Genomic DNA, 22,037 nt, shown 5'->3' with positions numbered 1-22,037 from the left:
AATACGATAACAAAAAAGAAATAAAAAAAAAGAAGTAAAATAAGTATTTGACCAGTTAACAATAATATATAAATTAGTGTTATATGTTTTTTAACTTAAATTTAAACATTTCCAATATATGAAAATCATCTAATATCTTCAACGAAATTGGAATATAAAATTTATTAGAAGTTATAGGTTATCAGAGTTTTGTAAAGAATTATTAGAAGTTATAAATTATTAGAATTTTGTAAAGAATTATTAGAAGATATAAGTTATTATACTTTGGTTGAAAGTATAAAATAAGAATAAATTTTATTATAAATAATTAGTACTATCACCAATATATAAAACACAATCACAACAAAAATAATAAAATATAATTATTTTTTGGTTGAGGATTGAAGATTAAGTAAAAAAAATGAAAAGGAGGAAAAAGAAGGATAAGGAAGAATGAATATGAAGTAATAATGGAATAAAATTTAATAAAGGTGGAGTTAGTTACAATTTTATATATAGTTTAAAGGCATAAGTTGAAAATTATCCAATATAACAAATAATAATTTTACTGTATGTGTACTGTACTGCTTACCAAAAGGAGTTACAGTCAACCATTCATTTTAAGATATTTGAAAAGAAAATGTGGTTTATAATATTGTATCATGGTCCACACGGAAAGGAAAGTGTGTTCCATTTTGTATTTCAATGATTGTTCTTCAGTAGACACAAGATAACATTTTGTATTTGTGAGAAGTTTATTCATCAGATTTCATTTGAGAGAGAAACCACCATGGCTGAAGCAGCTCTAATCAGTGGATTGCTTTCAAACTTGTCACCTCTGATTCAGGATCAATTCTCGTTGTTTTGGAGTTTTAAGAAGGAGGTTCAAAAGCTATCCGGCACGCTATCTTCGATTAGTGCCGTTCTTGAGGATGCAGAAAGAAAGAAGGACAAGGACAAACAAACGGAAGATTGGTTGCGGAAGCTCAAGGATGTGGCGTATGAGGTTCGAGACATCATGGACGAGTGCACCTATGAAGATCTTCGTCTTCAAGTCAACAGGCGTAATGCCTCCTCTTCAACCCGAATCAAGGTAACCAACTCAATAACCCATCCTTTTATCAGCACTTGGACACGTCTAAAAGTTGGTCACAAAATTAAGGATGTTCAAGAGAAGGTTAACCTAATTTCTTTAGAGCGCCAAACGTTACATTTGCGTGAATCTATTCATGACAAATTTACTAGTCGTTGGCGTGAAACCATATCTCTTTCTAGTTGTAATAAAGTATATGGGAGAGATATAGAGAAGAAAAATATTATTGATATTCTGGTCAATAATACATCTGGTGCTTGTGTTGATAAAAAACTATCTGTTCTACCCATTGTTGGAATTGGGGGTCTTGGTAAAACAACACTTGCCCAAACGGTCTTCAACGATGAGGAGATTTCTAAGCATTTTGAAACCAAAATATGGGTTTGTGTTTCTGATGAATTCGATATTCAATTGGTGATGAGAGCCATCTTAGAAGAAAAGGCGGAAGCACGCTCAGAAGAATTGCAGAAAAAAGTTAGAGAAAAATTGAGCGGAAAAAGATATTTGATTGTATTGGATGATGTTTGGAATGAAAACCTTGAGGCATGGGATCAGTTGAGATCTATCTTGGACTGTGGATCAAATGGTGCGTTTGTTCTTACCACGACACGGAAAAGAAATGTGGCAAAAATTATGGAAACGATTCAACATATTCAGATATCATTGCTCTCTGACGAGGATTGTTGGCTGCTCTTTGAAGAGCGTGCATTTATGTGTGGGACACCAAAAACTCCAAACTTTGTTGATATTGGAAAAGAAATAGCTAAAAAATGTAAAGGCGTTCCCTTAGTTGCCAAGACATTTGGAGGTCAATTGGGCTTCAAAAATGATATAAATGAATGGTGTAAAATAAGAGATAATGAGATATGGAAGATATCTCAAAATGAAGAATCTGATCTCTTGCCTATTCTAAGGTTGAGTTACTATGAACTCCCTTATCATTTGAGAAGATGTTTTGTATTTTGCGCTATATTTCCCAAAGATGCTGAAATAAAAAAGGAGATATTAATCCAATTGTGGATGGCCCATGGTTTAATTCCTAAAGATAATATCCAAGAAGTGGAAGATGTTGGGAATACAATTTGGAAGCACCTGTGTTGGAGATCCTTTTTTCAAGACGAGAAATCATATCGGTATGGAATATACGAAACATGTAAGATGCACGATCTTATGCACGATCTTGCCCAATCTGTTATGAAAGATGAATGTTATACGATGGAGGCTAATAGCTCAAGTGATGGTTTAAGACGAGAAATTCGTCATGTATCGGCAATGGTTGATGAATTTGTCAAAACATCAGTTCGTTCTCTTAAGAAAATTGGAGGGTTGCAATCACTAATGCTCAATGGAAGAGATGTTTATGGAAATGTCACACAGCAGATTTGTTTGAGTGTCTTGAAGGAACTTTTGGCTTTACGTGTCCTTGAATTGAGCTGCAATGTGCAATATCAAGATTTGCGTTATATGGGATGTCTAAAACATCTTAGATACTTAGACATTTCCGGTAATGATGAGATAACAACATTACCTGATAGTATTTGTGATCTCTTGAACTTACAGACTTTGAAACTCAACTATTGTTCTAATCTTGAAAGTTTGCCCAGAAATACAAAAGCCCTTATTAGCCTACGACATCTTTATTTGAAGGGTTGTGATGAATTAAAATATATGCCTAGAGGGATGGGGAAATTGAAACATCTGAAGACGTTAAGCTTGTTTGTGATAAGCAACAAGGAAAAAGACTGCCAATTAGATGAATTAAAAGAATTGAATATTGGCGGATCATTGAAATTGAAGAACCTTGGAAGAGTTAACGATACATCTATGAAAAGAGGGATAAGTATGGCTAAAAAGACGAATATCAATGAATTGGAGTTGGAATGGAGATCTGATTATGAAGATGATGAGGGAAAGAGTACTAGAGATGAGAAAATTGGTGAAGCTCTAGAAGTTTCAACGGCAAGGTTGAAGATTTTGATAATGAGGGGTTACAAAGGTGTGAATCCCCCTAAATGGGTGGGCAATGTGAATACTATTGCTAATAATAGCGTTGACAATGAAATGATAGTACTATTCCCTTTGTTAGAGAATTTGTCTATTTGGAGAATGAAGAATTTGAGGGAATTGGTGTCACCTAGCTGTTGGAGTACTAGAGCATTCCCTAATCTATGCACGCTGAAGATATCTGGTTGCCCAAAGTTAGGGGCCTTGCCACTACATCTTAAATCACTCAAAAATGTAGGTGTTATTGGTGAATGTTCAGATGAATTGTTATATAGCATCTCGAATCTTAATGGTACTCTCACAAGTCTGTATCTTAATGAATTGAATAATGATGTGGAGCACATATTCACCGTCAACAACAACATGAATGGAATTGAAGTAGTATTATTCCCTTTATTAGAGGAACTTGTTATTAATGGAATGAAGAATTTGAGGGAATTGGTGTCACCTAGTTGTTGGAGTACTGGAGCATTCCCTAATCTATGGAGGATGACCATAGCTTATTGTCCAAAGCTAGGGGCCTTACCACCTCATCTCAAATCACTCAAAGATATAACTGTTTGGGGTGAATGTTCGGATGAGTTGTTATATAGCATCTCAAATCTTAGTGCTCTCACTCATCTCCGCATTGAAAATATGAAAGAAAGAAGTGTTTTATTTGGAACTGATTATATGGCATTATTGTTTGAAGCACAAATAGTAGGAGGAGGAGTACGCTCAACTTTCCAATCTCTTCAATCTCTGTATATTAGGGAGTGCAAGAAGTTAAGGTGTTTGTTTGATGAGGGAATGATATCAAAGATTAGTGGCTGCCAAAACAAACACTTCATCAACTCTCTCACGGAATTGGATATTAGTTATTGTCCGGAGTTGATGATATCAGTTGAGGAATTTGGAAACCTCAATATTAATAATTCACTACAGAGATTGCGTATCTTGTATTGTCCTAAGTTGGTGTCTTCAGAAGAAGCGGACGATGTTATGGCACTCCTGCATTCCCTTTACACAAGACTTGGTCATGAGAAGTTCAGAGTATTCCCTTTACACAAGACTTGATCGTTGAGAAGTTCAGAGTAGATATTCTATTGGAAGAGGAATAGAAGAAGAATAAGAGTCAGTTAGAAGGTACATATTCATCTATTAATTAATGACATGTAAGAAATTTCTTGACGTATCCTAAAAGAGTCGAAGACTCAACAAAGAGGAACTTTAAGATAACCGAAGCTTGATCACATTCTTCAAGTATTTTAATATTGGCTGCAAACAGGACGCGTAGAAAGGATCCTTTGAATGATTTCAAGTACGTACTATGAAGGAGGAAGGAGGATGGAATATCACCTATCCACATTACTTGTATGTGACTTGTACGTACTATGAAGGAGGATAGAATATCACCGATCCACATTACTTGTATGTGACTTCTTTTCATCTTCATAACCACGGCCACGATATAAAGTCAATTTAGAATCTGTTTTCAAATTGAACGTGTTATTGCTTTTCGCAGCAGTCAGTAGGCTATTCTGCAAATTAAAGCCACATGGATATTCTCCAGCTGCTTACATTACTGTTACTGCAATGTATGTTTTCTTCTCCTCTTTCTCTGTTTTATGCTTTAGTTTCTTCATTATAATAAGATCAATTTGATTGTGACTTTCAATTGTTTATTTGTTTGTTTGTTTGAATGGTATATATATAGAGAGTTGGAAGCATTTATCCTATTTGAGGGTCAAGCATACAGTGATAACTTAAAGGAGTAGAAGACTCATCAAAGAGGTAGTACCTAAATAATTATATTCGTTTTGTAATCTATTGGTTTCTTAATTCCTATTTACTTGAAGTTCAGAGTAGATAGATAACCAAATTTGGTATGTAGAGCAGCTCTGTTTCTATGATTTTATTTTTAATCTTCTATGTGCATTAAGGAATTAAACAAGGTGAGAATTAATTAATCTTCTCAATTCTTCTGTTCATTTTATTTTCTCATTCCCATTGCTTGTTAGGTTATTAGTTAAACATATCATCCATTAATAGTTCAAGCTGAATAGAGTATACAAATTTATGTTTTGGCAGATGAAAAAGAGGATGATGGAGGAAAATGGTGCAAATAACTACTTGAACAAGAGGCTGGAATTGCTTCAGAAGGTGATTGATTCTTCAATATTCAATCAACTTGTTTTGATCATATATATTTGTTGTTTTCGTAATATGGTATGTATTATCAAACTAACAGGAGAACACGGATCTGTTGGAAAGGGTTGAAACACTGAAGCAAGAACTCGAAGGGGAGAAGCTTAAATGCAACTAAACAAATCTTTAAAGGCTTGTACACAAAATTCCTTCTTTTTTTTATCCCTAGAACAAAGGGGAGATGATTCATTCGAACCCTAGTTATGTTGTGTTTTCATTCGATGAAGTTCGATGTAAATATCATAAAGGAGGAATAGAAGAAGAAGAGTCAATTAGAAGGTACTGTACGTATAAAGATATTCATCGATTAATTGCATCTTTTATTAACAATTGAAAAGTCTGAAATGATGTCGCTGGTGACAATTTCAGGAAGGAAGTGATAATCAGCAAATGGTAGTCTGGAGGGAGTCTCGATAGACATGTAGGGTAATACCTTAGAAATAATCATTTTCACGTAACACTAATCCTTTGAGCTGCACAATTATTTATATTCAAATGCAATATATTTTGTGTCCGATGTTGAATATTCTTAGCTATCTATTGTGTAGTTCAAAACACAGAAAAAAAACATATATTGCACTCTCTTAATCCAAATAAAATAAGTTTTTTCCCAAAATAAAATAAGAAGTTTTCAAATAAACATCAATTCAAATCAAGAAAGCAAATTTGGAAATATTGAAGAGTAAAAGTTGAGTAGGCAATATCATTCCGTTTTCATCTCATTGTTAGTCCTCTGTTTTCTCCTTTAGCTACTCTCAGCGCTGAAAACGTGTTTTATACTTCTTTGGTAGCTATCAATTGATGATAACTATTCTGCTGACTAAATATTTGAACTTTAAAATAACAAGACTCTGATACTAAATGTAAAGAACAGAGTATCAGGTGATAAATATTAGTGACTGACTGCAGGGTGTTTACATAAACCTGCTGCTCTATCAGCTAATAACATATTAACACGTACATCTTTTCAAGTTCAGAATCCTAGCATCAATTTATTAACATTTTTTCGAGCCTTTTATGTGTTTCCAAAATCATATGTTAAGCCTAGAAGAACTGAGTTTGTAATAAAGTATTAACTAATTCTTATGATAACTCGTCATGAAATTTACGTAATAGATAAGGTTGGAGATTTGTATGATTTCCTTATTTTTGTTTTTTCATTTCTACCTGCTTCACAATATAGATGGGAAGCTGAATTGAATATACAAGCTCCATTGATAAATGAGGTTCAACAACTTGGAGAAAAATATGACGAATGTTGTTCTATGTTGGTTGAAGTTTTGAAAGATGTGAAAGACAAACTAATTGTTATTAATCTTGAGCATTCAATGACCGAAAATAATTGTAATTTGTCGCTAATACCTCAAAATGATGAAAAGTTGAAAGAAGTATCTACATTCAGTTTAAAAATAATACATTCTTCATTAAAGGTACGAGCTCGAGGACGTCCATCCACACAGAGAAAACAATATGAGGTTGAAACAATTGTGAGAAAATCAATGAGAAGATCTGTGGTAGAGGCTCAAAAAAAGCTTTGATTAAACTAGTGAAATAATTATATTCATTTTGTAATTCTTATTTACTTGAAGTTCAGAGTATAAAGATAATCTATTGGAAAACAAACACGAAGAAGAGCAGAGCATACGTACTGGCCATGCTTTAAAATGTTTTAATGCATCCCCCATGCTTGAACAAGAAGATATTAGAGACGGCAAAAGACCAAGGAGCTTTATGTCATGTTAAAATGTGTATGTATCTTTCTTTCTTTCTTTACACTATTGTTTTCTAAACATTACCTTCTTCTGCTATATAAATTCTTTGGTGACTCTAATATCAGGCAGGCTGCATCTGGAGAAGACGCGTCGGTTGACCTTTACGGGTGGTTCTTTTTAAATGAAATATACTTTTCATAATCTAAAGTTACTAACGTAAAAATAAAGTGTGTTCTATTGGAGTAGATGTATTCAAGATTTGCAGAATGAAAATGCTCCAGTTTCTGATCCTCTGCTTTCTGGTACGTTTTTTTCTTTTCTTTTTAGCAAATTTATGTAAATTGCATGCTTTTAGTCAATGTGTATCTTAGATTGGGGCTTCAATTTTAATGGAGTCTTTACCTTGACCAACAGCTCTAAACCCTGCGATTTTCGTATTTGGATTGATCTATCTTACATTGAAAAGGATTCCTTTTTCCTTTGTCCAAAGCTGGTGGATTTTGTCAAGATCTGATTCAATTGTAGGGTTTAATCTACTCAATGGCCAAGAACACGGAAGTTCTAAAGAGTTATTTTATTGCAATTTTAACCATTTACTTATTCTCTTAAACCAGATTACTTTAGCCAATACAATAGCTACTTAGACTATAAATACCACTATTGTAGCTCTTGCCCTTTCTCGAATTGAGGGACAAATCTGGGCGCTTTCACTCAGCCAAATCCCTACCCTCAGCTCTATTACTAAAATATGGGAAGATGATACTAATAGGCTAAGTGAAGAATGTTGAGGATGGAGATCTTTTTGTTGGTAATATTAGCATTATCTTTATGACTTTCTCATTATTGTTTTTTCAGTTCTTCCCGCCTCACATAATGATGGATTGGAAGCGAATTTGACTTTACAATCACACAGCATAAACGAGTCGCAGCGTCCTCTTACCCATTTAGAGTTAACCGATCATAAGAATTCTCTTGGTAAGGAAAATGTATCTAATTCATGCCTTTTCTTGTAGCATTTTGCAGCTTGTTTTGTGGCATTCTCTAGTTGATACCTGTGCTTGAGATATGTGATGATAATAGAACTGTTTGGATGCTCAATGTGAACAATGACACCAATTTCTTATGAAAAGTTGATGGAGTAAACATAGTAATTTTGTCAGTAATGCATTACATTGGGTTCAGGTGTTGTAAGGTAGGGTTAGGGGAGGGTCATTAAATATTAGTAAAGAATGCCTTGGACCATACTATGTTATTTACTTGTACCAAGTTTGTTAGAGAATTGTTTGGATAGCTGTAATTGTGTTATTAAATATAATTTATATGGCTATAAATAGATAGTTGGGTATAGGAAAAGATGATCAAATGAATGGAGATTTTTTGTCGGGGACATGATTGCTTTGTGCAGCTACAGGTGGAATAAATTTCTTTGTTTTCTGTTTGCCTGGACCCATGTTTTTGTTGTTTCTTGAGTCATTTCTTTTGATCGTCAGGTCTTTGTTAGTCTCTGTACTTTTTTCTTTTCATGCTTCTTTCGCTGAGCTTAAATGTCAATTTTCTCTTTTCATTCATGTTTTTTTTTTCAATTTTTTTTATCAAACGAATGTAGATTTGTGTTGGCCCCTCTCCTCACATTCTCTCTTGTAGCTCTCTCCATTGACACTCACCCCTTTCTTATATGAACCCTAAATATATTACATGATTCATGGGTTTGCAGTTTGTGCATTCAGAAACTTGTAAACCTATTATGATTTTTGTTAGTGTTTATTGATTAGGAGCAGTTAAAATGTAAAAGTTTGTATTTTCTTAATCCAATAATGATCTTGTTCTAAATCTTGTACTTGCCGACTTTCATTCTTCATTACATCCCTTCATTCATCACTGTATTTCTTGATGATTTAACACTGGTAGCAAGTCTAATTTCAAATTCAACTAATCGCTAGACTACATCTCATTCTCTTGCACATTTTGATTACAGATGGAGGACAATGGTATAAAAATCGGTTACAAAATTATTTACAAAAGAGAAATCTTAGGTTTCCAGAGTATTCATTTGAGAGCCAAGGTCCTCCACATGCTTCTTACTTCAAGTGTAAGGTTACTGTGTGTGGACAGAGTTATCAGAGTAATGAATTTTTCCTCAGCATGAGAGATGCTGAGAATGCTGCAGCAAAAATTTCTTTTGAACAAATTTCAGTCAATGAAGATCAGAAGGTTATCCTTTTAGACAGTTTGATTTGATATGGCCTCTAATACAGTTTGTAACATTATTGTCTTACTTTTAAGTTATTTTGCATACTACAATAATATGTTGAATTTATATAGGGTGATACTGGTCTTTATAAAAATGCCTTGCAAGAATTGGCTCACAAAAGAGGCTTCTTGAGTCCAAGTTATAAGACTGAAAGCTGTGGTCCAGGTCACTCGCTTACTTTTCTTTCAACCGTGATAGTAGATGACAAAATTTACCTAGGGATAGCTGCGAAGAGCAAAAAGCAGGCAGAGGTCAACGCAGCCAAGTCAGCATATGATTCACTTCAAGGTTGTAAGATGTTCTTCTTCACATATTTGTTTTTGTTATTGGTTGCGAAATAGTTGATTTCCTTAGTAAATGTGGATTTTCTTGCATGTTATTTATGTGAAAATTATTTTTTGTACCAATTTAGTTGCCTCTCTGTTGTTTTGCTTTTTGTCTCATGTTTGAGGGATAAATCACCTAAGGTCTCACTTTCATTTCCAATTCCATACCCCTTTGATAAGCATAGAAGGGGACTGTAACATGAATTTGTAGATGAATTGTCAAGCTGTCCATATATCAAAATGCAAGAAAAAACCGATCTGAGCAAAACAAACTCACAAAGGGTCAACTAGGCCATACTCATCAGGATTGTCCTCTATTTCACCTAATCAAACATTAGAAATCATTAGGGTGTACCATGTAGCCTAGCCTTAACTTTCTAAATGACCTTTTTTGTATGGTTCATTTAATAAATGTTGTTGAGACAATGAACAAAAGAAAAACAAGTTACACAAAAACAACAAATTGAAACAAAAGTAGTGGATAAGCTCATTCATTCTGAGCTCCTAAAGAAGGTTAATAATAGCTCAGACAGAGAAAACAAGGGAACCTGAGGATCGAGTTCTCAAGGATTCTAACCGGACTTCTCTTGCCTTGATAAATACTCCAGTTCTTTTCAAGCCAAATAGTCCACAAGACGATGATGCAATGCTTTCCAATTTTGTTCTCCTAACTGCAGAAAATTTGCACTTAGAAAATCTGCAAATGGGCATTGATCCACTTTTATAAGAGAAATATGCTGGTACTCAAATTGAGGTTTCTTTTTCTTATTATTATGAAATGACATTTTTTCTGTAAATCTACCAAAGGTATCAATTTGGGAACACATCTCGAAGATCCTTGTGTATCTAACGAGATCAAAGAGGTGGTTATGTTTGATTCAACTACCAAAATTGTTTTGAATGGCTCTATTAATGCTTCCCCCATGCTTGAACAAGAAGATATTAGAGACGGCAAAAGACCAAGGAGCTTTATGTCATGTTAAAATGTGTATGTATCTTTCTTTCTTTCTTCTTTACACTATTGTTTAATTCCCTCATCTAAAAGACTGAATCATTACCTTGTTCTTCTGCTATATAAATTCTTTTGTGACTCTAATATCAGGCTGCATCTGGAGAAGACGCGACGGTTAACCTTTACGGGTGGGTTCTTTTTAAATGAAATATACTTTTCATAATCTAAAGTTACTAACGTAAAAATAAAGTGTGTTCTATTGGAGTAGATGTATTCAAGTGGATCTTAACAATTTCGAAAACCTTTTAGTAGATCATCCTTCCATGCAGTGATTGTGAGTATGTGTTATTGAACTTAATTCATGGCAACACTTGTTGGAATTTGTGTTGAACTGATTTGATTTTTGTGTAGTTTATGTAACATTTACATTTGTCTTGGTTTAAAAGAAGAAGATGATATTACTTGGTCTGTTTGGGTATGTCTATATGTGTTATTTTGTAGGAATTATATGATACTTACTCCATGTTGAGAATATACGAGTCAGATGAGTTTGATTGGTTCTGAAATGCATTTTTTTTTATCAATTTTCTCCATTTATTTTCGAAGTCCATTTTTTGGGACATGATCAAAACTTTTTTCAATGTCGAATTTGTAAAGGCAATTTTTCTTTTTTGTCCTATTAATGAAATTAATGCACTCCTTGGGAATGAGTGAGACATTAGAGACATCAAACTTAGTATGATTTGGATAATTATAACTATTTTTATTTTATTATTTAATATGGTTGTTTGTTTTTTAATTATTTTTTAATGTTGAAAGTTAAAAGATACCCATTAACATAATTAATAACTGTTAATATTATCATTTTTTTTATATTTATTTTGTTTTTTATTTGTTAAGTAATAGTTTAAATTTTATTTATTTATTTTACATCACATTTGATAATGCAATTAATAAAACATTTTTTTAATTCAAACTAAATAACATTGTCTAAGTTAACTAAATATTACATAAAATAAATATAATAATAGAAGCTTAATTAATGATTTGTTAAGTATTCTTCTAAAAAAAATTATGTGTTTGATGTCAATAAAAGTTTAATTAATGATTCTATATATTAGAGATGAGTAAAAGTTTTTTCTCCAAAGACTAACAAATGAGCTCAATGAGCATTTTACCTAACTGAGATTCAAATAACTCTATGTTCATTTACATAACTAGTAGAAGGATTCTCCTAGTTTAATTAGGAACCAATTAATTTCACATGATTAGAAACTTTAAATTGAAACTCTAACTACTCCATTGTTTCTTCATAAAATATTCAGATTAAGAAATATTTAAACATCATAACAGAAAATTATAAACAAGTGAATAATTGTAAATTTTGTCCATTTTTTAATAATTAGATAAGTCGACGAATTAAATTGAAAACAATTAAGAAATTAAGGAGGATTCGTCAGTGTGACGTTTCTATATCTATAGTAATTTTTGTTGGGCTTCATCACACCTGAGCACGGAGCACCACATGGTGACCGAAGCTTGCTATTGAATGTATTTAGTTTTGGAAGGAAATTAGATTATTTATTTTTTAATTTTTTTTAAGTCATCCCATGTGAGGAAGATCATCAATATGTCAACAACGGATCACATGATCATGAGAGAATAAAATGATTTATATTGCACAAACGACACGATCGACACAAATAGAATGATTGACACAATTGCCATGTATCAAGGTCGTGGTTCTTTTAATGTGGTCACGATTGTTTCTCGTTCAGCGTCGCTCGTCAAACGTGTGCACGATCGGTACAAACGTCACTGTATAAGCTCTAATAGCTAGGTCGTTCATTCATCTTCAAATCTTGGTTGGAAGGTTAGGGTTTCTAGTTTACCCTTGTTCTATTATAACTAGAGTTTTTGATGTACCCTATTATGTAATTGCTTTTCTTTGTTGATTTGTTGATGTGTTCTATTTTTCATTAAAATTGAAAGAAAGAAAATCAATAAATATAAGGAAGTAAAAGAATTTGTGATGGAAGATTTAAAGGAGACAACTAAAAAGGAAATTGACATGATTACTGAAGAAATTATCCAGGAAAAACAGAATTGTAATAAAGGCAAGGAACCAATTACTGATAAAAATTCTGAAGAAATGTAACAGAAAACAGGGGAAAAAAGAAGTAATTTAGAAGGTTGGTTATAACGAGAGCCAACCTGTTTGGTCTTAAAAACCAAATTACCAAACTCTTAATGCATGCTAAGAAGGAAAAATCACAATCAGTAAAGAGAAAGCTCAGCAAATAACAGTCCAACTCAATATTCATTATCTTCAGGACTGAAATTTACTAAAGAAAACATAATATGAGGATAGTTAAATGGTCAGTTGATGTAATGAAGGAGCTGATTAAGGCTCCCAAATCCAAGACCTACACTATGAAGAGTAATTTAAAGATCATGCCTATAAAGGAAAAGTCTACTTAAAGGATATCCAAACAAAGGTAGAGGTACTCAACTCTTCTTTTAAATTCAAATTGTCTTCTAAACTAGAGGAGAAATGTATTGAAGACTGGAAGTTTGTGGTGGTTGAAAACTTCATTGATAAAAACGAAGTATCATTCACAACTACCAAAGATGCTCTAATTAAATAGTGATGAGAAAAGGGGCTCGAAAAAGTTTCTACAAACATATATGACCTTTACTTCTTGCATTTCAAAAAGGACTCAAATCTGAAAGAAATCTTGGAGAAACGGCATATTTACATATGATCAAATTGCATGAAGTTGGAAAAGTGGTTGAAAGAGATGAATTTACAAAGAAGACCAAAGAAAACGACCCAGATTTGGTTCAAACTCTAAAACATTCCAGCCCACATTTACAATGTTGAAGCAATTAGTCATTTTGCAAGTACAATTGGGAAACCATTATATATGGACCCAATAATTGAAGGAGAAGAACACTTATCATTTGTTTAGAATTAACATTGAAGTGCATCATATGAGTGTTCTGCCAATAAAAATGGCAGTTGTTGACAGGAAATAAAAGCACAATGTCATATAGATCTTTATGAATGGAAACCAATGAGGTGTGTTTTTTGTAACACTTTCCTACATAATAAATGTGATAAATCTAAAGAAAAAGAGCATAAAAACTAGAAAAAAGCCAGGAAGCAAAAAAGAAAAAGAAGGAAATAGAGGAGGCTAAACTCAAAGATCGGATTCTGGGAAAAAGGAAATTAATGAAAAAAAGGTAAAAGGAACATAGAGAAGAGGAAAAGAAAATTTGTTATAATGCGAAGGATCAAAATGGAAATGGAAGATAAACCTCTATTTGTTGTTGAGGAAACTCAAGAGGAAGATATCCATAATTTCAAAGCTGAAACAGAAAATTCTAAAGTCGATAAAGAAGATTCCAAAACCAATGTGGTGTCTGAAACTGAAGCTGAAGCGAAGATAAGGAAGACAAGAACACATAAATTCAAGTTGAAGATAACAAAAGTAAAAACTCTGAAATTCTCAGAAAAAAATCTTTCTATCAAATTAGAATGAGCTTGTAAATGAGAAACAACAATAATTATCATCCTCTTCAATATAATTTCCTTTCATCGTTAGAGGAAGGGGAAGAGGAAGGGGAAGAAAATCTCTCAATGAAAACAGATGGCATGCGAAAATACCAGGTTGAGATGGTTAAATTAGAAATGGCATTTTCTGTTTGTAATCTCTGTTTTCTTTAAAATGTATGAATGCTACTAATTGTAGAGAAGATGTATGATTGAAAGGAATAATTGTATATATGAATGAGAAATGTACAAGTTATTCATATTACAATTTGTTATATGTAAAGTCTAAATATGGGTAACAATTAGTTGTGCAATCACTAAGATTATGGAGGAATATATTGTGACTTGATTGCATCTTTGACTTGCAGATTTTGTGGAGTCTAAATATGGGTAACAATTAGCTGTGCAATCACTAAAATTATGGAGGAATATATTGTGACTTGATTGCATCTTTGACTTGCAGATTTTGTGGAGTAAGATTGTCTGGTTCCTTAACATTCCCCCTCAAGATGGACCTTCCATTGAAGAGGCCAATCTTGGATAATAGGAACTCAAAACGCGGGCGAGGGAGAGGTTTGGTGAGGCCGTCGGTGAGCTGATCATGTCCACTAATGTGTTGTACCCGAAGTGTTCCAACTTGGACTTGTTCACGAACAAAATGAAAAGCGAGAGCAACATGCTTCATTCGAGAGTGAAAAATCGGATTGGCGGAGTAATTTGTAGCACTTAAGTTATCACAATATATAACAGGTGTAGAAGGTAAGTGGATGCCGAGTTCTTATAGAAGGGATTTTATTCAATTGAGTTCGGAAGTGGCACTAGTAAAAAAAAGGTCAATATCAACGGTTTTTACTGTTGTTATTAAACAAAAAATGGTTAGTATTGAGTAATAACAATAGCTCAAAAAGCGGTTGACATCCGTTACTAGAGCCTCTGTAGGCATTGCTCAAACATGAAATATCAACCATTTTGGAGCGGTTGTTATTACTCAATAACAACCGTTTTTTGAGCGGTTGTTATTAAGAAATATCAACCGTTTTACATGCAATTGTTATTAAACAATATCAACCGTTTTAAAAAATGTTGTCATTACTCAATATTAACCATTTTATAAGCGGTTGTTATTAAGAACTATAAAAGTGGTTGTAATTTCTTAATTATAATGGTTGTTGACATTTTTTATTCCGAATTTATAAAAAAAATATTTCAATTATTTAATTAAAAATCACTTTAAAATAAATTTAATTATTTTATACAAAATTTAAAATGACAAGATCATTTTTAAATATAATTCCAAATAACATTAAAATAATTTAATTTCATTACATACAAATACTACATTTAAATAAAAAAAAATTCATAATACAAAAAATAAAAAATAATAATTCGATCTTCATCTTCTATCATCTTTTCTTCTTCCTTGATCTTCATCTTCTATCTCTTCTTCCTTAATCTTCATCTTCTATCATCTATTTCTTCTTCCTATACATAATCCTCCTTTTCTTCATAATTAACTACCTCCTATTTTTTATAATTAATTCCGTCCAAATTTAGTATATTACAACATAAATAATTAAAATTAAAGTTAATAATATAAACATTGTTGGAGGAATATGTTTAATCTATTTAACAACTTCCTTCTTAGTGCATCTCAAAAACTTGATAATTTTACCTATAAGACAAATGAGAAAGGAATTAAGAGCATTGATTTGAAGGAGGAGAGTTGTCTCTGGGATTTGAGAGCATATGGTTGAGGGATGAGAGAGGTTAAGGGATGAGAGAGAGATTGAGGAGAGAATAAGTAATCAAGGTCATAAAAATAAAGGTTGTGGGAAGAGAGGTGATTGAGGAGAGAAGAAGTTATCGAGGTTAAGGAGAAGTTATCAGATAATGGAGAAGTAATTAATTAATTATTTTGTAAGATAATGGAGAAGTAATTAATTAATTATTTTGTATAACAACCCACGATTTTAATGATATTTTATTTATTTATTTTAATTATATATATATATATATTATATTTAACGAATTTAATTGCTTAAATATTATATATATATATATATTAACTATTAAATATTATATATAAATATAAATTATTAAATTCAAAATATTAAAAAATATTTAATATCAACTATTTTTAAAATGGTAATATTATATATATTTACTCTATTAAATAACAAATCAAATTAATTTATATAAAAATTTTAAATATTTTATATGTATATTTTATTAAATAAATATGAATATTTCAAATTTAATTATATATATATATATATATATATTTATTTTATTACATAAAATATGAAATTATATTATGTTTTTAAATTTAAAATATATTGTCATAAAATTTTAGTTTTTTTACTTATTATTATTATTATTTAATATTTATATTATATATATAATTCATATAATTAATTATTAATAAATTCATATATATTTATATAAATAATTATTAATTATATTTTAAATTTAATAAAAATATATAATTATATATCTTTACTAGTTTCTCTCTAATCTCTCTCCACTTATTATTTTTTTTTCTTTAAATCTTAAATTTTAATTTCTCCTTTTTAATAGTATTTTTTTATTCTTATTAAATATTAAAATTTATTAATATTTATATTTTTCATAAACACTAAATTTTGTTAATATTTTTATTTTTACTTTCCCTAAAAAAATATTCCTTTGTATATATATTTTTTTTATCTTATCTCACTTTTATTCCTCATATAAAATAAATAAAAAAACTCAAAAATTACAAATAAATTCTCATAACAACTTTTAATAAAAATATTGAATAATTTCTTTTTACTAAGAATAAAATTTATTCAAACTTTTGCGTCAATAATAAAATATAATATAACAAAATATATATCAGAATAAGTCTTATTATAGGTTGATATTTCTCCCTTTATATCAACGGTTTTTAAAATGATTGATATAGATTTGGTCAATATCAACAGTTTTTAAAGTGGTTGATATAGATGTGGTTAATATCAACAGTTTTTAAAACTGTTAATATCGAGTGGGTCAATATCAACCATTTTAAAATTTCGTTAATATAGATGAGTTAATATCAACCATTTTAAGAGCGGTTGATATTGACCCCCTTTATATCAACGGTTTTTGAAACTGTTGATATAGAGTGGAGTCAATATCAACCGTTTTAAAATTCCGTTAATATAGATGAGTTAAAATCAACCGTTTTTAAGAGCGGTTGATATTGACCCCCTTTATATTAACGGTTTTTAAAACGGTTGGTATTATCCCTTTAATATCAACCGCTGAACAAACGGTTACTATTTTTGGTTACTATTAATGATTTTTTTACTAGTGTGGTGTCAGCAATGGCACGAAATTCAGTTTCGGTTAAGGATCGGGCTATCGTTTTTTGTTTGCGAGATGTCCAGGAGATAGCATTTTTGCCGAGATATATGATATAACCTGTAGTGGAGATGAATTTATCAACATCGCTTTCCCAATCCGCGTCACTAAAGGCATGTAATGATGACGGAGTATTGCGATGTAATTGCAAACCAAGGTGAGAAGTCCCGTGAAGGTAGCGGAGGAGCTTCTTGAGATCTGTCCAGTGAGCTTCTTGCGGGTGTTGCATGAACTGGGCTAACTTGTTGACAGAGTAAGTAATGTCAGGACGTGTGAGGTATAAGTATTGGAGGCTTCCAACAGCAGAACGATAAGTAGTAGGATCACATGGAGGTGTGGAGGTATTTTGTAGCAGTTGAGGGTGAGCAAGCATATGGGTAGTTGATGGTTTGCAGTCAAGCATGTCATGACGTTGAAGGAGGTCGTGTATGTACTTTCTTTGGGAGAGAAGGAGACCAGAAGTGTTGTGTTGTACTTCCACCCCTAAGAAGAAGGAAAGTTGCCCCAAGTCCTTGAGAGAAAAGCGTTTGGCAAAGTTGGAAATAAAAACCGAGACAAAATCAGGTGAAGAACCAGTTACGATAATGTCATCGATATAAACAAGTGCATATAAGAGATCGCCATTTTTTTTGTAAATGAAGAGAGAGGGGTCGGCGAGAGATGCTGTAAAACCGAATTGTAGTAGATAGGAGGTGGGGGCTGTAAACCATGCGCGTGGAGCCTGTTTTAACCCGTATATGGCTTTGTTTAAACGACACACATAAGAAGGGTTGTTAGCGTCGATGAAGCCGGATGGTTGCTGCATGAAGACCGTCTCTTGGAGATCACCTTGGAGAAAGGCGTTGTTGATGTCGAGTTGGCGTAATATCCAGTTGTGTTGGAGAGCAATTGAGAGGGTGAGTCGAATTGTGACTGGTTTGATAACCGGACTGAAGGTGGCAGAGTAGTCAAGACCAGCTTGTTGATGAAAACCTTTTGCGACAAGCCGAGCTTTGTATTTGTGAATCGTGTTATCAGGATTATATTTGATTCTGAAGACCCATTTACAACCAATGACATTTCGAGCTTCACTAGGTGGTGCGAGAGTCCATGTATTGTGTTTCCGTAGAGCATTGTATTCAGCAAGCATAACATCACGCCAATGAGGGATGGATAGTGCTTGTTTGGGGGTTGTTGGTAGTGACGTGGGTGAGGAGATAGTGGTAAGTTGGGCATACTTTGGGTTAGGTTTGGTTATGTTGTTTGTGAGACGAGTTATAGGACGAGGGAGAATGGGCGAAGGGGGGTGGTGAATGTGGTGGCGTAGGAGGTGTGTTTTGTGGGGGTGTGGCAGTGGTGGACGGTGTTGTAGGGTTATGTGATGGATGTGGTGACGTAGGAGGTGTGTTCAGTGGGGGTGTGGCAGTGGTGGATGGTGTTGTAGGGTTATGTGATGAAATATGTATGAGAGGAGTGGGAAACCATTCGTGAGGTGAGGGAAGCGAAGTTGAATTTTGTTGGTTTGATAGACGGTGGAATGGAAAATCATGCTCAATCAAAGTGACATGACGAGAAGTGTAAATTTTGTTTGTGGTAAGATTTAGGCACAGAAAAGTGCTTTGAGTTAGGGAACGACCAAGATAAATGCATGGTTGAGATCGAGGATCTAGTTTATTGGAAGCATAAGGTCGTAGTAATGGGTAGCATAGACAGCCAAAGGAGTGTAATTGGGAATAGATAGGTTTGACATTTAGGAGTCGATAGTAGGGAGAGTCATTTTGTAAGGTTGGTGTAGGTAATCAATTTATGAGATACACAGCGGTGGAGAATGCATGTGTCCAGTAAGTGACAGGTAGATTGGCATGAGATAGGAGAGAGAGACCAGTTTCGACAATGTGACGATGACAGCGTTCTGCATAGCCGTTGTGTTCAGGGGTATGGGGAGGTGTAGTAAGATGTGAGATGCCATTAGCGCGTAAGGTGGAAGCCAATTTGATGAACTCGCCTCCATTGTCAGAGAATAGAGTTATGATCGTTCTTTTGAAATAATTTTTAACTAATTTTTTTGAAGTCAAGAAAGACTGTGAGAGAGTCGGATTTATTTTTGAGAGGGTAAAACCATACATATTTAGTGTAATGGTCCACAAAGATTAGATAATATTTGTAGTTGTCATGTGAGAGGTGGGGTGAGGTCCAAACATCTGAAAATAATAATTCAATGGGAGCTGTAGACGTAAGAGTGGATTGAGAGAAAAGAAGTTTGTGTGCTTTATTAATCTTGCAAGAATTGCAGTAATCAAGGGATGAAATTGAACCTAAATTACATAAATTTGAAATATAAGAAAAAAAATTAAATGACGGATGGCCAAGACGGTGATGCCATAGGAGAGCAGACGTGGTGGATAGCTTTGAAGTGGATGATGTAAATGAAAAGTTTTGTTTTGATTAGGTCACCTCTTACAAAGTTTGAGGGTTAGTATGATTGTTTTCCAAAAACAAAACTTTTTTACTTCCAAGTTTAAAGTAGTTGTTACGGTAGGGTTTGGGACGGAGAAGGCGTTTGATGACATTGTAGGATCTAGACTTCTGATACCATGTAGAGAAGATGTATGATTGAAAGGAATAATTGTATATATGAGTGAGAAATGTACAGGTTATTTATATTACAATTTGTTATATGTAAAGTCTAAATATGGGTAACAATTAGCTGTGCAATCACTAAGATTATGGAGGAATATATTGTGACTTGATTGCATCTTTGACTTGCAGATTTTGTGGAGTCTAAATATGGGTAACAATTAGCTGTGCAATCACTAAGATTATGGAGGAATATATTGTGACTTGATTGCATCTTTGACTTGCAGATTTTGTGGAGTAAGATTGTCTGGTTCCTTAACACTAATAAGTTTTTTTGAAGTCTTTTGATTGTCATCCTTAATTATACATAGAGTTTGTCTAGTTTTGATTTCTGACTCTCCCACTTTTGAGATTTTAATGAAATGTTTCTAACCGTTTTCCAAAAAAATGATTAATATTGTTGTGTCTTTAGCTATGGTTGTGGTTTTTGGTTTCGCGTTCTTCTTCGAGCTTTGCGCATTTGATAACTTGATATCACAACTTCTTCACATGATGTTGAACTTTTGAGGCGGATTTCATTTTCTTTTAAATATGTCATAGTTTATTACTCGGAGGAAACTGGTGTTATTTTATATTGGTACAGGAGGCTGCAGTTTGATCATTTTAACAAAGAAGCAATGAATGGAGACGAAGGTGCGGTAAAGAAGTCGAAAGGGTACAATGTGCATTAAGGAATTAACCTATGTTTAGATCATCTCTATAGTGATAAACTTCTAATTGTTTTTTCTTTAATTATGGGTTATTCCATTTCATAGGAAAATAATATGAGATTCATAATGTACAAGTATTTTTGTACTCCTTTCACTCTTTCAATTTTTTTTTGCTAATACACTTGGGTTTTGTTGTTTATTTTGCCTTAAAGAATTTTTTCTTCTTTTTAAATTACAAAAATGGGTGATGCAGATGAAAAGGAGTTCAACTTTAAAGAGAATGATTGAGGAAAGTGGTGCTAATGCAAATATAAGAGGGCACACAAAAAACTAGCTACAAAATGTAAATGTTCTTTTAGTTTTGAATCCTTAATGAACCAAATGAAAAATCAATAATGAGAGATATCTCATATGAAAAAATAAAAGATAATAACTTCCCAAAGGTTAAGTTATTATGATCTACCATATGAAAAATTTGTTTATAATGTTATATTTCTAAAGGAGGCATTTTTTTTTAAAAGAAACAGATAAAATAATTTCATTAACATGTGAAAAAAAACAAGACATGATGAGAGAATATTTCTTAATAATAATGTAAATGAAAAAAATTGATACATTACCTATAGTTTGATTCCTACCAACCAAAGACCAAAAGGTTGGAAACAAAACTTGAATTGAAGATCACAATGAGACTTATTAGTGAATTAGTCTCCTTAGATGAGATTTGGTTCATTTTGTTTCAAAAGATTCTTGTATTGGTTCCATTTATATCACCCATTACAAAATATAAATGGAAGACCATCATCAAGTGTGACACAAGGACGGATTTATCAAACTTTTATGCATTGCAATTTAATTTTTCTATAAAAATTATTGTCCATTTTTCTTGGTCCACACACGACATGGCATGTGCTTTTATTAAATTGAGGAAGTACAATTAAGTATGTTTTATAATACAAGCCCCTAAGCTTTGTTTTTATAGTCAATCTAGTCTTTAAAACTTTATTGAGAATTAAAAAACTTTAATTTAGACTTATATTTGTTTTTAACAAACACCTTATATGTAAATTGCAATGTAATTTTTCTGTAGAGATCTTTCTCCATATCTTGGTCCACACAAAGTATGCGTTACATTGAATTGAGAGAAAATATAAATAAGTATTTTCTATTATACAATTTCCTAAATTTTGTTATTTTATGTAGATTCTTAAAGTTTTATTGTGAGTTAGAAAAGTTTGATTTAAACTAATGGGTTTGAAATAGTTTTACACTGATCATTTTTATATATAAAAAACATTTTTATATAAAAAAATGTTTTAAATAAAGA

General features: G+C 32.4%; 1 protein-coding gene across 12 annotated transcripts; it reads left to right on the top strand.

The window, feature by feature from the left end:
• The first annotated feature begins 708 nt into the window (after positions 1-708).
• Positions 709-11,085, top strand: LOC124942166 (putative disease resistance protein RGA3). Of its 12 annotated transcripts, XR_007099658.1 has the most exons (15): positions 943-1,072; positions 4,344-4,486; positions 4,581-4,653; positions 4,773-4,849; positions 5,147-5,218; positions 5,307-5,542; positions 5,633-5,684; positions 6,694-6,777; positions 6,858-7,011; positions 7,105-7,277; positions 7,831-7,950; positions 8,951-9,186; positions 9,298-9,514; positions 10,360-10,540; positions 10,655-11,085. XR_007099658.1 is itself a non-coding variant. In XM_047482608.1 (13 exons), the coding sequence occupies exon 1, from the start codon at positions 770-772 to the stop codon at positions 4,130-4,132; it is 3,363 nt and encodes a 1,120-aa protein (XP_047338564.1). In that variant the 5' UTR covers positions 709-769; the 3' UTR covers positions 4,133-4,201; positions 4,344-4,486; positions 4,584-4,653; positions 4,773-4,849; positions 5,147-5,218; positions 5,307-5,542; positions 5,633-5,684; positions 6,694-6,777; positions 6,858-7,011; positions 7,105-7,277; positions 7,831-7,950; positions 8,951-9,186; positions 9,298-9,455. The 12 variants fall into 12 exon arrangements, 9 of the variants coding, with proteins under 9 accessions (XP_047338564.1, XP_047338556.1, XP_047338557.1 ...); XR_007099659.1 differs by lacking the exon at positions 4,344-4,486 and having other exon boundaries at positions 966-1,072; XM_047482608.1 differs by lacking the exons at positions 10,360-10,540; positions 10,655-11,085 and having other exon boundaries at positions 709-4,201; positions 4,584-4,653; positions 9,298-9,455.
• The last annotated feature ends 10,952 nt before the right edge of the window (positions 11,086-22,037 follow it).

This window comes from Impatiens glandulifera, chromosome 6, assembly GCF_907164915.1.
Source record: "Impatiens glandulifera chromosome 6, dImpGla2.1, whole genome shotgun sequence".
NCBI lineage: Eukaryota > Viridiplantae > Streptophyta > Magnoliopsida > Ericales > Balsaminaceae > Impatiens > Impatiens glandulifera.
The sequence above is the reverse complement of the archived record's forward strand: the minus strand, read 5'-3'. Positions and strand labels throughout refer to the sequence as shown.